This window comes from Caretta caretta, chromosome 25 (assembly GCF_965140235.1).
Source record: "Caretta caretta isolate rCarCar2 chromosome 25, rCarCar1.hap1, whole genome shotgun sequence".
Taxonomy (NCBI): domain Eukaryota; kingdom Metazoa; phylum Chordata; order Testudines; family Cheloniidae; genus Caretta; species Caretta caretta.
The window spans coordinates 6,504,708-6,518,908 of record NC_134230.1 but is presented as its reverse complement, the minus strand read 5'-3'; the positions used below and the strand labels follow the sequence as shown (position 1 = coordinate 6,518,908).

At 47.0% G+C, this 14,201-nt stretch overlaps 1 protein-coding gene across 1 annotated transcript in view; it reads left to right on the top strand.

The window, feature by feature from the left end:
* The window catches only part of FBN3 (fibrillin 3), a 291,486-nt gene that overhangs the window by 58,655 nt on the left and 218,630 nt on the right, over positions 1 to 14,201 (top strand). Inside the window, exon 3 of the mRNA XM_048831133.2 lies at positions 1,960 to 2,042. Within this exon, the coding sequence (XP_048687090.1) occupies positions 1,960 to 2,042 (83 nt within the window). The remainder of the gene's footprint in view (positions 1 to 1,959; positions 2,043 to 14,201) is intronic.

The window sequence follows — 14,201 nt, the reverse complement described above, 5'->3', positions numbered from 1 at the left end:
CTCTCGAAGACTCTTTGGGGATTCCCTTATCTCCAGAAGTGCTCCACCGTGCCCCATCCCAGTCCCATCCTCTAGGTTCCATCATGCAGCCTCACAAAAGCATCACCCGTTGAATCCCATTGCTCTCACCCCCACCGTTGTTGATTGCATCAACACGGCTAGTGCAGCCTCTCCTAGCAGGAAGATATGCAGGGAGAGAAGGAAGGGATCTAAGACTGACAGGCAACGTAAGGGAGGTCAGTGCTGCCCATAGGTACCCAATAACTCGGTAACAGACCACTGCAGTGAAATCAGGGAACCATGAAACATTTATAGAGAGAAACAAGCCTCAGAGTCCAAGTCTGATCTCCCCAGCAAGGGTATGAATCAACAGGAATTCCAGTGGAGTCACACTGGCGTGAGTGAGATCAGCACTGACCCCGTGTCCAGCGCTGCTGAGCTACATACATAAGGACCCTCTGTCCTGAAGAGAGTGGGGAGGGAATTTTTCAGTGAGACATTGTTTTGTCAGACAGTGCTGGTTAATTGAAATGAAAACTTTTCCCGGGAATGTATCAGTTTCAACAAAACTTTTGTTGGGAAGGTTTCTCAGGTCTAAGAGAAGGAATTTCTGGTCAAAACCAGAAAGAGGGAGTGACTGCCACCCCAGAATAGCCAATAGCTCAGGGGTCAGGATACTTATCCAGGATGAGGAAAACCCAGGTTTAAGTCCCTTCTCTGCTTGAATCAGACCAGGGACTTGAGTCTGTGTCTCATCCCCCATGAGTGACCTAATTACCTGGTTCTTCTTGCATGCTTTGTCTCTCTCTCTTGTGGTTTTCATTACAAGTTTTGAAAAGTCTCGTTTTCGTTCTGATGCAGAACAAATGTCAAAACCTCACAATTGTTTGCGAAAGGGAATTCTTGTTTTCTGGCCAGTTCTAGTGCAGAACATACAGTACCTCTGTTGTATAGCATAGTAAATATATCTAGTGGGGAAAGGTCGAGAGCTCATCTCAGTAATATAAGGCTGTTAAATCTATCTTAGATATTTATATGGCCCCCATTATTGAAGTATCGGAGTGCCTCACTGTCATTAATGTATTTACTTATCCCATAACCCCCCCATGAGGCAGGCAGTGCTGCCTCCCCATTTTACAGAGGGCAATGTGAGACACAGAGGCTAGGTGAATTGCCAAGATAGCACACGAAGTTTGTGGTGTGGCAGGGAATTCAACCCAGGACTCACATGTCCCAAACAAGTGCCCAGATCACTGGCTGATCTATTCTCCCTACACTACAATAGAGTTCTAACTAAAAAACAACAACCCAAGTATCAGAAAGCCAGGAAACAAGAGTTAAGGTTCAATGTACATATAAATCAATATTTGAGAGTCTGGAAATACACAATTGCTGAGGCAGCTTGCAAGAGAACCATCAAGTGCCAGCTGATACAACCATTTTGTGCACAGACAACTTCACACCTGGTACAAATGGGAGGCCACAACTCATTTCACACAAACCATTGAACAGCCTTTGGACAGTCGTATCCCGGTCCCCAGTATGGACCTGAAACCAGGAGACGGAAATGAAAAGTTCCATATACCACAACTCTGCAGCCTGAGCAGCCAGCCATCATGCCGTTTATCCTAAGTAACGAGCAGTGTGATGCACATGCCGTTTGGCTGTGCTCCTCCCAGGAATGCAGGTACAGCTGTGTCCTATGGTATTTACTTTATTGAAAGAGAGGTTAAAAGTTAATTGAGGTTTTATTAAAATAATGTGTGTTGATTCCCTTTAATGGGATTTATCTATTGAGGCTGGTCTTGCCCTCCAGTGGAGGGAACATCAACTGGCAGTGAAATGTCATATCAAAGGCCATTAAAATGCTTTAACATAACAATAGAACTTTGTTGACTACTCCATCTGCAGAGAACGGAGAATAAAAATTATTCTAAATGTTTGTTTTCTAAATGACAGACCTAATGTTTGCGGCTCAAGGTTCCACTCTTACTGCTGCCCTGGATGGAAAACGCTGCCGGGAGGAAATCAGTGCATTGTTCGTGAGTATCGACTTCCCTTTTAATGACATCACAGGGCATCTCCCAGGGAACTAGTTACCTTGCAGTGGTGAAATATACAATCCACCCTCTCAGCAGATGAAATGAACATTCCTAATTTATTTTAGCAGGAGTACTGAATGATGGAGTGTGTAGTCTCTGAAGGATGATTAAAGATGAGTGGTTATAATCTGCGTCATTTAATAGAAATAAGACATGGCTCTTAGACTCCTGCAGAATTGTCACTGTGGCCTTTAAATCGGACAGTTTGGATACCTGCTCTAGCACATTTGTCCCCAAAGGCGACTCCCAAGCAAGAAAAGTTAATTTAAAACTGCTTGCTGGAGGAAGACATTTTTATAAGAGACATTAACTAGGTGCCTAGATCTAAAGACACATTGTCACTACAAATTGTCTATGATCAGGGATTTACATCTTCCTTTGAATCAGCTGGTACTAGTCACTGTCAGAGACAGGACACTGGACTAGGTGGATCAGCTGATCTGGTGTAGGAAACTCTATCTTCCTATTTAGACTTTCAATAAGCCCTTGACAAAAACCCTCGCCAGAAGCTAATAAGGAAACTAATCAGCAGAGCTGGTTGAAAACACTTTTTTTCTAGCAAAAATTTTAGAACAAGAAGTTTTCTTTCAAAATTTTTGAATTTTGAAAAGCTACAGAGTGACCTACTTAGAGTATTTCATTTTTCCTTTGTCCACTCTGCCATTTTGAATTATTTTTGGTTTTACAACACCAAAATAAAACAAAAATTTCAATTTGAAATTAAACAAAATGAACATTTTCATTTCATTTATTTCATTATTTCCCACTGAGAAATGTCATCAGAAACAATTTTTATCAACAGAATCCCAGTTTCAATCAGTTCTATTAATTAGTCCTTGGACAGAAGACAAAGTTCTATTCTAGATCAAAAACCAGCTAAAAGACTGAAAACAAGGAGTAGGAATTAATGGTCAATTTTCTTCATGGCAAAAATATAACAGTGGGTGCCAGAAGGGTCTGTACTAGGGCTGGTATTGTCTAAGGATATGGGGTGAATGGTAAGGTGGCAAAATGGGCCGATAACATACACTTTTTTAGGCTAGCGACAGCTAGGTGAAGACAGGAATTCCACAATGTTCCAGGTGCTGGTGATTTGGTAAGGGGCAGTCTTCCCCCAGAGTGAACACTGAATTCATATTGACTGAGGAAGCAGAGTAACTCTTCTGCAATAGAATGTCCCCATGGGGGAGTTAGACTGGCAGAGCCATCCCAGACTAATTGTGCTGGTGGTCAGTCCGGTACCCTTCTGTCTCTGTGTTATGATACAGCCTACAATTACATGACCACACACTATTTCCCACCCCTGCTCTGGGGATGAATCAGGGTTGTGTAGCTCTGCCTCATTTGTTGCAGAAGTTGGAAGGTGTGTGGTAAAAGAGGCAGGGGGTGCAGGAAGAGAAAGGATGGTCTTGAAGATGGTCTCACAGTTAAGGCAGTCGAACGATGCCCTGGAGAACTGGATTCTATCCCTGCATCTGTTGCAGAGTTCTGCCTGGTGCTGGGCAAGTCACTTTAACCAACATTTTTTCCTCATTGTGTGTTCCTCATTTTCTGACTTGGAACCATGGGATCTGATTTGCAGAAGTGCTGAGTGCTCCCAGCTGCACTTGGAGTCAATGGAAGCTGGGCTTCGGGCATATAAAATGCTAGGTAATGCTAAGCACGCTGAAAAATCAGGTCCAAATTGGTCTCCCAAAATTAATGGATACTTTTGACCTTAATCTCTCTGTGCATCAGTTCCCCATTTGTGAAATGGGGATAATCCCACCCCCTTCACCTCGCAGGGCTGCTGTGAAAATAAATCCATTAATACTGGTGAAGCGCTCCCTTACCATGGTGATAAGCACCATAGGCAAGCCCAGGAGGAAATTAATAATTCTCTATTCATAGCAGGGTTTGTGTAGTCTGCTGCAAACAAGGCCTGGGGCTACATATTGACCAACGAGAATAAAACAAAATATTGACTAGCTGTTCAGTAAGTGAGCACCGTCCCTCCTGTGCGTGGAATGAGGCAGCGGTCCTGCGGAAAACTTGCCTACAGACAGCCCCGCAACCTGAAGCAAATACTCACCAACAACCACATACCACACAACAGAACCACTAACCCAGGAACTTATCCTTGCAACAAAGCCCGTTGCCAATTGTGCCCACACATCTATTCAGGGGACACCATCACAGGGCCTAATAACATCAGCCACACTATCAGAGGCTCGTTCACCTGCACATCCACCAATGTGATATATGCCATCATGTGCCAGCAATGCCCCTCTGCCATGTACATTGGTCAAACTGGACAGTCTCTACGTAAAAGAATAAATGGACACAAATCAGATGTCAAGAATTATAACATTCATAAACCAGTCGGAGAACACTTCAATCTCTCTGGTCACGCAATCACAGACATGAAGGTCGCTATCTTAAAACAAAAAAACTTCAAATCCAGACTCCAGCGAGAAACTGCTGAATTGGAATTCATTTGCAAATTGGATACTATTAATTTAGGCTTAAATAGAGACTGGGAGTGGCTAAGTCATTATGCAAGGTAGCCTGTTTCTTCTTGTTTTTTCCTACCCCCCCCCCCAGATGTTCTGGTTTAACTTGGATTTAAACTTGGAGAGTGGTCAGTTTAGATGAGCTATTACCAGCAGGAGAGTGAGTTTGTGTGTGTATGGGGGTGGGGGGGATGTGAGAAAACCTTGATCTATGCAGGGAATAGCCCGACTTGATTATGCAAAGAGTTGTCACTTTGGATGGGCTAGCACCAGCAGGAGAGTGAATTTGTGTGGGGGGTGGAGGGTGAGAAAACCTGGATTTGTGCTGGAAATGGCCCACCTGTTGATCACTTTAGATAAGCTATTACCAGCAGGACAGTGGGGTGGGAGGAGGTATTGTTTCATATTCTCTGTGTGTATATAAAGTCTGCTGCAGTTTCCACGGTAAACATCTGATGAAGTGAGCTGTAGCTCACGAAAGCTCATGCTCAAATAAATTGGTTAGTCTCTAAGGTGCCACAAGTACTCCTTTTCTTATAGTTGTGGTCATGTAATTAAAGACTGTACCTTGATGCCTACACAGAGGCTTGCACAGACAACCTTACATCTGGTATTTCCTAACTTTTAAGTGCTTGACTTTGCAATCTTAATAATATTCTTTTAACATAGGTTTTGCGTGTAGTTAATATGAATACTACTCACCAAAGACAAAGAGAAAACAGAGAGCCAAGATCACTCAAGAGTTAAAAATGAAGGAATGAGACTTCTCACGCAAGCATGGTTTGGGGAAAGTGGGATTAAAACAAACAAGAGAACCCACAATTCTCCTCAGCACAGGAAATCCTGCTGATTAAAGTAGCTGTCCTGTGCTTCTGAAAAAACTCTGCTGATGATACCAGGAGCAGATTTAATGCTGCTTATATCACAGGGGTTAGGGAACTCCCAGCCAAATAGCGGCTTAATGGCATGTGAGGTTAGTGACACTCAGCACTGCCAGCCGAGGCCCCACAGAGCTGTAACACATGCCTTCTGGGTTCTTGATCCTTGGGAACTCTACATTGTCATTGTTTTTATAAAACACACAGAGATGAGAGCTTCTTGCTGGGCTCTAATCAATCTCTGCTTACACAGGTGAAACAATACTGCCAGAATGCTATTTGGCTTCCCTGGTCTGAGGCGGGGGCAGAGCAGCACTCCCACAAAGGAGAGAGGGAAGGGGGTTGGGCATGGAAAACAATGGATAGAGCTCCACTTGACCCTGGTTAAGTCCCTGATATAGGCTCATCATATTGTGTTGGTAACACTCTTGACATTCCACTTGTATCTCTGGAGGATGTTAAATGGAAGCCAATCATAGAATCATAGAATATAAGGGTTGGAAGGGACCCCAGAAGGTCATCTAGTCCAACCCCCTGCTCGAAGCAGGACCAATTCCCAGTTAAATCATCCCAGCCAGGGCTTTGTCAAGCCTGACCTTAAAAACTTCTAAGGAAGGAGATTCTACCACCTCCCTAGGTAACGCATTCCAGTGTTTCACCACCCTCTTAGTGAAAAAGTTTTTCCTAATATCCAATCTAAACCTCCCCCACTGCAGCTTGAGACCATTACTCCTCGTTCTGTCATCTGCTACCATTGAGAACAGTCTAGAGCCATCCTCTTTGGAACCCCCTTTCAGGTAGTTGAAAGCAGCTATCAAATCCCCCCTCATTCTTCTCTTCTGCAGGCTAAACAATCCCAGCTCCCTCAGCCTCTCCTCATAAGTCATGTGTTCTAGACCCCTAATCATTTTTGTTGCCCTTCGCTGGACTCTCTCCAATTTATCCACATCCTTCTTGTAGTATGGGGCCCAAAACTGGACACAGTACTCCAGATGAGGCCTCACCAATGTCGACTAGAGGGGAACGATCACGTCCCTCGATCTGCTCGCTATGCCCCTACTTATACATCCCAAAATGCCATTGGCCTTCTTGGCAACAAGGGCACACTGCTGACTCATATCCAGCTTCTCATCCACTGTCACCCCTAGGTCCTTTTCCGCAGAACTGCTGCCTAGCCATTCGGCCCCTAGTCTGTAGCGGTGCATTGGATTCTTCCGTCCTAAGTGCAGGACCCTGCACTTATCCTTATTGAACCTCATCAGATTTCTTTTGGCCCAATCCTCCAATTTGTCTAGGTCCTTCTGTATCCTATCCCTCCCCTCCAGCGTATCTACCACTCCTCCCAGTTTAGTATCATCCACAAATTTGCTGAGAGTGCAATCTACACCATCCTCCAGATCATTTATGAAGATATTGAACAAAACCGGCCCCAGGACCGACCCCTGGGGGACTCCACTTGACACCGGCTGCCAACTAGACATGGAGCCATTGATCACTACCCGTTGAGCCCGACAATCTAGCCAGCTTTCTACCCACCTTATAGTGCATTCATCCAGCTCATACTTCCTTAACTTGCTGACAAGAATACTGTGGGAGACCGTGTCAAAAGCTTTGCTAAAGTCAAGAAACAATACATCCACTGCTTTCCCTTCATCCACAGAACCAGTAATCTCATCATAAAAGGCGATTAGATTAGTCAGGCATGACCTTCCCTTGGTGAATCCATGCTGGCTGTTCCTGATCACTTTCCTCTCATGCAAGTGCTTCAGGATTGATTCTTTGAGGACCTGCTCCATGATTTTTCCAGGGACTGAGGTGAGGCTGACTGGCCTGTAGTTCCCAGGATCCTCCTTCTTCCCTTTTTTAAAGATTGGCACTACATTAGCCTTTTTCCAGTCATCCGGGACTTCCCCGGTTCGCCACGAGTTTTCAAAGATAATGGCCAATGGCTCTGCAATCACAGCCGCCAGTTCCTTCAGCACTCTCGGATGCAACTCGTCCGGCCCCATGGACTTGTGCACGTCCAGCTTTTCTAAATAGTCCCTAACCACCTCTATCTCCACAGAGGGCTGGCCATCTCTTCCCCATTTTGTGATGCCCAGCGCAGCAGTCTGGGAGCTGACCTTGTTAGTGAAGACAGAGGCAAAAAAAGCATTGAGTACATTAGCTTTTTCCACATCCTCTGTCACTAGGTTGCCTCCCTCATTCAGTAAGGGCCCACACTTTCCTTGGCTTTCTTCTTGTTGCCAACATACCTGAAGAAACCCTTCTTGTTACTCTTGACATCTCTGGCTAGCTGCAGCTCTAGGTGTGATTTGGCCCTCCTGATATCATTCCTACATGCCCGAGCAATATTTTTATACTCTTCCCTGGTCATATGTCCAACCTTCCACTTCTTGTAAGCTTCTTTTTTATGTTTAAGATCCGCTAAGATTTCACCATTAAGCCAAGCTGGTCGCCTGCCATATTTACTATTCTTTCGACTCATCGGGATGGTTTGTCTCTGTAACCTCAACAGGGATTCCTTGAAATACAGCCAGCTCTCCTGGACTCCTTTCCCCTTCAAGTTAGTCCCCCAGGGGATCCTGGCCATCCGTTCCCTGAGGGAGTCAAAGTCTGCTTTCCTGAAGTCCAGGGTCCGTATCGTGCTGCTTACCTTTCTTCCCTGTGTCAGGATCCTGAACTCAACCAACTCATGGTCACTGCCTCCCAGATTCCCATCCACTTTTGCTTCCCCCACTAATTCTACCCGGTTTGTGAGCAGCAGGTCAAGAAAAGCGCCCCCCCTAGTTGGCTCCTCTAGCACTTGCGCCAGGAAATTGTCCCCTACGCTTTCCAAAAACTTCCTGGATTGTCTATGCACCGCTGTATTGCTCTCCCAGCAGATATCAGGAAAATTAAAGTCACCCATGAGAATCAGGGCATGCGATCTAGTAGCTTCCGTGAGCTGCCGGAAGAAAGCCTCATCTACCTCATCCCCCTGGTCCGGTGGTCTATAGCAGACTCCCACCACTACATCACTCATGTTGCACACACTTCTAAACTTAATCCAGAGACACTCAGGTTTTTCTACAGTTTCGTACTGGAGCCCTGAGCAGTCATACTGCTCCCTTACATACAGTGCTACTCCCCCACCTTTTCTGCCCTGCCTGTCCTTCCTGAACAGTTTATAACCATCCATGACAGTACTCCAGTCATGTGAGTTATCCCACCAAGTCTCTGTTATTCCAATCACGTCATAGTTCCTTGACATCACCAGGACCTCCAGTTCTCCCTGCTTGTTTCCAAGGCTTTGTGCATCGTATATAAGCACTTGAGATAACCTGTTGATCGCCCCTCATTCCCAGTATGAGGCAGGAGCCCTCCCCTCACAGACATTCCTGCCTGTGCTTCCTCCCGGTGTCCCGCTTTCCCACTTACCTCAGGGCTTTGGTCTCCTTCCCCTGGTGAACCTAGTTTAAAGCCCTCCTCACTAGGTTAGCCAGCCTGCTGGCAAAGATGCTCTTCCCTCTCTTCGTAAGATGGAGCCCGTCTCTGCCCAGCACTCCTCCAATGATGTTAGACATTTTAAAATCAGCAGATCAAGATAACTTCCTTCCAAGAGTTTTAAAAGAGCTTGCTGAGGAGCTCACTGGACTATTCATGCTGATTTTCAATATGTCTTAGAGCACTGGGGAAGTTCCAGAAGGCTGGAAAAAAGCTAATGTTGTGCTAATTTTTAGAAAGGATAAACAGAATGACCTGGGTAATAAGAGGTCTGCCTTGATCTGGGCAAGATGATGGAGCAGCTGATTTGGGACTCCATTAATAAAAAATTAAAGGAGGGTAATGTAATTAATGCCAATCAACATGGGTTTATGGAAAATAGAATCTGTCACACTAACTTGACACCTGTTTTGATGAGATTATAAATTTGGTTGATAATAGTGTTGATGTAATATACTTGGGCTTCTCTAAGACTTGGTACTGCACAACGTTTTGCTTAAAAAGCTAGAATGATATAAAATTGACATAGCACACTTTAAATGGATTAAAAATTGGCTAACTGAGGTTTCGAAACTTAACTGTAAATGGGGAATTGTCACTGAGCAGGTGTATTTCCAGTGGGGTTCGGCAGGGTTCTTGGCCTTCCTCTATTTGACATTTCTAACAGTGACATGCAAGAAAACATAAAATCAGCACAGTTAAAGTTTCAGATGACACAAAAAGGGGAGGGGGGAAATACTGAAGAGAACAGGTCTCTGATACAGAGTGATGTGGATCACTTGGTAGTTTGGGAAGAAGCAAATACATATTTGAATACAGCTCAATGTAAATGTATCTCTGTAGGGACAAAGAATGGAGCCCATGCTTACAGGAGGGTGGACTCTATCCGGGGAAGCAGTGACTCTGAAAAAGATTTGGGGATTGTGATGGAAAATCAGCTGAACATGAGCTCCCAGTGCAACACTGTGACCAAGAAAACTAATGCCATCCTGAGATGCATAAAGAGGGGAATCTCCAGTCTGAGAAGAGAGGTTCATTTACCTCTATGTTTGGCACTGGTGTCCATAATTCAAGAAGGATGCTGATAAATTGGAGAGGGTTCAGAGGAGAGCCACGAGAATGGCTAAAGGATTAGAAAACCTACTTTTTGGTGATAGACTCAGACAACTCAGTCTATTACCTTAACAAAGGGAAGATTTCAGGGGTGACGATCACAGTCTATAAGTATCTACAGGGGGAACAACTATTAAATAATGGGCTCTGCAGTCTAGCAGGGAAAAGTCTAACAGGAGCCAAGCGCTGGAAGTTGAAGCTAAACAAATTCAGATGTAAATTTTTAACAGGGAGGGTAATTAACCACTGGAACAATTTACCAAGGGTCATAGTGGATTCTCCATCATTGACAATTTTTAAATCAAGACTGGATGTGTTTCTAAGGCTATGTCTACACTACGAAATTAGGTCAAATTTATAGAAGTCGGTTTTTTAGAAAGCGTTTTTATACAGTCGATTGTGTGTGTCCCCACACAAATGCTCTAAGTGCATTTAGTTGGCAGAGTGCATCCACAGTACCGAGGCAATCGTCAACTTCCGGAGCGGTGCACTGTGGGTAGCTATCCCACAGTTCCCGCAGTCTCCGCCGCCCATTTGAATTCTGGGTAGAAATCCCAGTGCCTGATGGGGGGAAAACATTGTCGCGGGTGGTTCTGGGTACATATCATCAGGTCCCACTTTCCTCCCTCCTTCCTTGAAAGCAAGGGCAGACAATCGTTTTGCGCCTTTTTTCCTGGGTTACCTGTGCAGACGCCATACCACGGCAAGCATGGAGCCCGCTCAGCTCACCATCACCGTATGTCTCCGGGGTGCTGGCAGACGTGATACTGCATTGCTACACAGCAGCAGCTCATTGCCTTTTGGCAGCAGACGGTGCATTATGACTGGTAGCCATCGTCGTCGTACTCCTGGGTGCTCTTTAAGCCGACCTCGGTGAGGTCGGTCAGGGGTGCCTGGGCAGACATGGGAGTGACTCAGCCAGGTCATTTCCCTTTTTAAGTTTCGTCTCATGGAGATTCAGTCCTGCTGGCAGTCGTACTGCACCGTCTTCTGGCGAGCACCCAGGAGATGACGATGGCTAGCAGTCGTACTGCACCATCTGCTGCCAGCCTAAGATGTATAAAGATAGATGAAGTGGATCAAAACAAGAAATAGACCAGATTTGTTTTGTATTCATTTGTATTCATTTTCTCCCCTCTCCCTTCCTCCCGCCGTGAAATCAATGGCCTGCTAAACCCAGGGTTTTGAGTTCTATCCTTGAGGGGGCCATTCTGTTTCTCCTTGATGCAAAGCCACCCCCTTTGTTGATTTTAATTCCCTGTAAGCCAACCCTGTAAGCCATGTTGTCAGTCGCCCCTCCCTCCGTCAGAGCAACGGCAGACAATCGTTCCGCACCTTTTTTTCAGCGCAGACTCCAAAACACTGGGAACATGGAGCCCGCTCAGATCACCACGGCAATTATGAGCACTATAAACACTGCGCGCATTATCCAGCAGGATATGCAGAACCATAACCTGCAACAAAAGCGAAACCAGGCGGTGACGGGAGTGATGAGGACATGGACATAGACTTCTCATAAAGTACGGGCCCCTGCAATGTGCACATCATGGTGTCAATTGGGCAGGTTCATGGCATGGAATGCCAATTCTGGGCCCGGGAAACAAGTGCAGACTAGTGGGACTGCATAGTGTTGCAGGTCTGGGATGATTTCCAGTGGCTGCGAAACTTTTGCATGCGTAAGGGCACTTTCATGGAACTTTGTGACTTGCTTTCCCATGCCCTGAAGTGCAAGAATACCAAGATGAGGGCAGCCCTCACAGTTGAGAAGCGAGTGGTGATAGCCCTGTGGAAGCTTGCAACGCCAGACAGCTACCGGTCAGTCGGGAATCAATTTGGAGTGGGCAAATCTACTGTTGGGGCTGCTGTGATGAAAGTAGCCAACGCAATCGCTGAGCTGCTGATATCAAGGGTAGTGACTCTGGGAGATGTGCAGGTCATAGTGGATGGCTATGCCACAATGGGATTCCCTAACTGTGGTGGGGCGATAGACGGAACCCATATCCTTATCTTGGCAACCGGAGCACCATTTGCCTCTCTGGTTTTTTGGTAGGCTTGCCTGAGCGCCTTAATTTTCATGCGGCACTGCTGCGGGTCCCTGTTATAGCCTCTGTCCTTCATGCCATTGGAGATTTTTTCAAACGTTTTGGCATTTTGTTTTTTCAAACGGAGTTCTGCCGGCACGGATTCGTCTCCCCATACAGCGATCAGATCCCGTACCTCCTGTTGGGTCCGTGCTGGAGCTGTTCGGCGATTCTGGGCCTGCATGGTTTCCTGTGCTGATGGGCTCTGCATGGTGACCTGTGCAAGTGAGCTTGCCATGCTGGCCAAACAGGAAATGAGATTCAAAAGTTCACGAGCCTTTTCCTGTCTACCTGGCCAGTGCATCTGAGTTGAGAGCTCTATCCAGAGCGGTCACAATGGAGCACTCTGGGATAGCTCCCGGAGGCCAATACCGTCAAATTGCATCCACACTACCCCAAATTCGACCTGGCAAGGCCAATTTCAGTGCTAATCCCCTCTTCGGGGGTGGAGTAAAGAAATCAATTTTAAGAGCCCGTTAAGTTGAAAAAAAGGGCTTCGTCATGTGGGTGGGTGCAGGGTTAAGTCGAGATAACGCTGCTAAATTTGACCTAAACTCGTAGTGTAGACCAGGCCTAAATGATCTGCTCTAGGAGTTATTCTGGGACAGTTCTCTGGCCTGTGTGATACAAGAGTTCAAAGTAGATGATCACGATGATCCCTTCTGGCCTTGGCATTTATGATTCTATGGCTCTGTGATCCAACCCAGGGGTCTCACAGAAGAAGGAAGTATCAGTTACACAGACATGCTTCTCCACCCCCCAGGGTTCTGAAGTTTTCATAGGAAAGACAGAAATCTTGACAACACTTTTAAACTTGGCCCAAGGCAAATTGTCACCACAATAGCCTTTGACAAACAGCTGAAACCAGCAGAACTGGTGATGTGTGTGTCTTCAGTCCCAACTATCACTGGGAGGGGGGAATTATGCGAGGACAAGACTTGGGAGGTTAGGTCCAAAGGACATCATGTCCCCTCACCCCTTGGTCTGAGTGTGTCCCTCATGCAACCTTTCCAGCTGCTGTTCTGCTCAGGCTGGTGTTCCCATGTGCCGCTCAGCAATTTCCAGCAGCCATGGAAGCTTTAATCTTCTTTAAAGGAATATTAATCCTCACTGTGAGCAGGTTCACATTAGGGTTGCCAGGTGTCTGGTTTTCGACTGGAATGCCTGGTTGAAAAGGGACCCTGGCTGTCCCCGTCGGCACTGTTGACCGGGCTGTTAAAAGTCCAATTGGAAGCACAGTGGGGCCTGGGGCTAAGGCAGGCTCCGTGCCTGCCCTGGCTCTGTGCGGCTCCCAGAAGCGGCCTCCAGGTCCTTGTGGTCCCTACAAGGCGGCCAGGGAGGCTCTGTGCGCTGCCCCCAGCTCGAGGGCTGGCTCTGCAGCTCCCATTGGCTGGAAACCACGACCAGTGGAAGCTGTAGGGCAGTGCCTGTGGGGGCAAGAGCAACACGTGGACCCTCCCTGGCTGCCCATGAGCCATGGGGCCGCAAGTCCTGGTGGCCACTTCCTGGGAGCCGTGGTAAGTGTCACCGGGACCCCACACCCTGAACCCTTTCCCTCACCCCAACCCTCTGCCCCAGCCTGGAGTCCCCTCCTGCTCCCAGACTCCCTCCCGGAGCCTTCACCCTACACCCCCCCATACCCCAACCTCCTGCTTCAGCCTTGAGCCTCCTTCCACCTCCCAGGTCCCTAATCCCCGGCCCCACCTAGGAGTTTGCACCACAACCGGAGCTCTCACCCCCCCTTCTGCACGCCAACCCCCTGCCCCATCCCGGTGAAAGTGAGTGAGGGTGAGGGAGAGCAAGCAGCGGAGGGAGGGGGGATGGAGTGAGAGGGGGTGGGGCCCCAGAGAAGGGGCCTGGCAGGGACGGGGCCTTAGGGAAGGGGCGGGTCAGGGGTGTTTGGTTTTGTACGATTAGAAAATTGGCCACCCTAGTTCATGCTGTAGCACCAATAGCCCAGATACGACGGGTCAGGCCTTTGCTGGAAGCTCAGGACATTGGATGTGTTTCTAGGGATTTGGGAAGCAGGTCTCTGGCCTGTGTTATGCA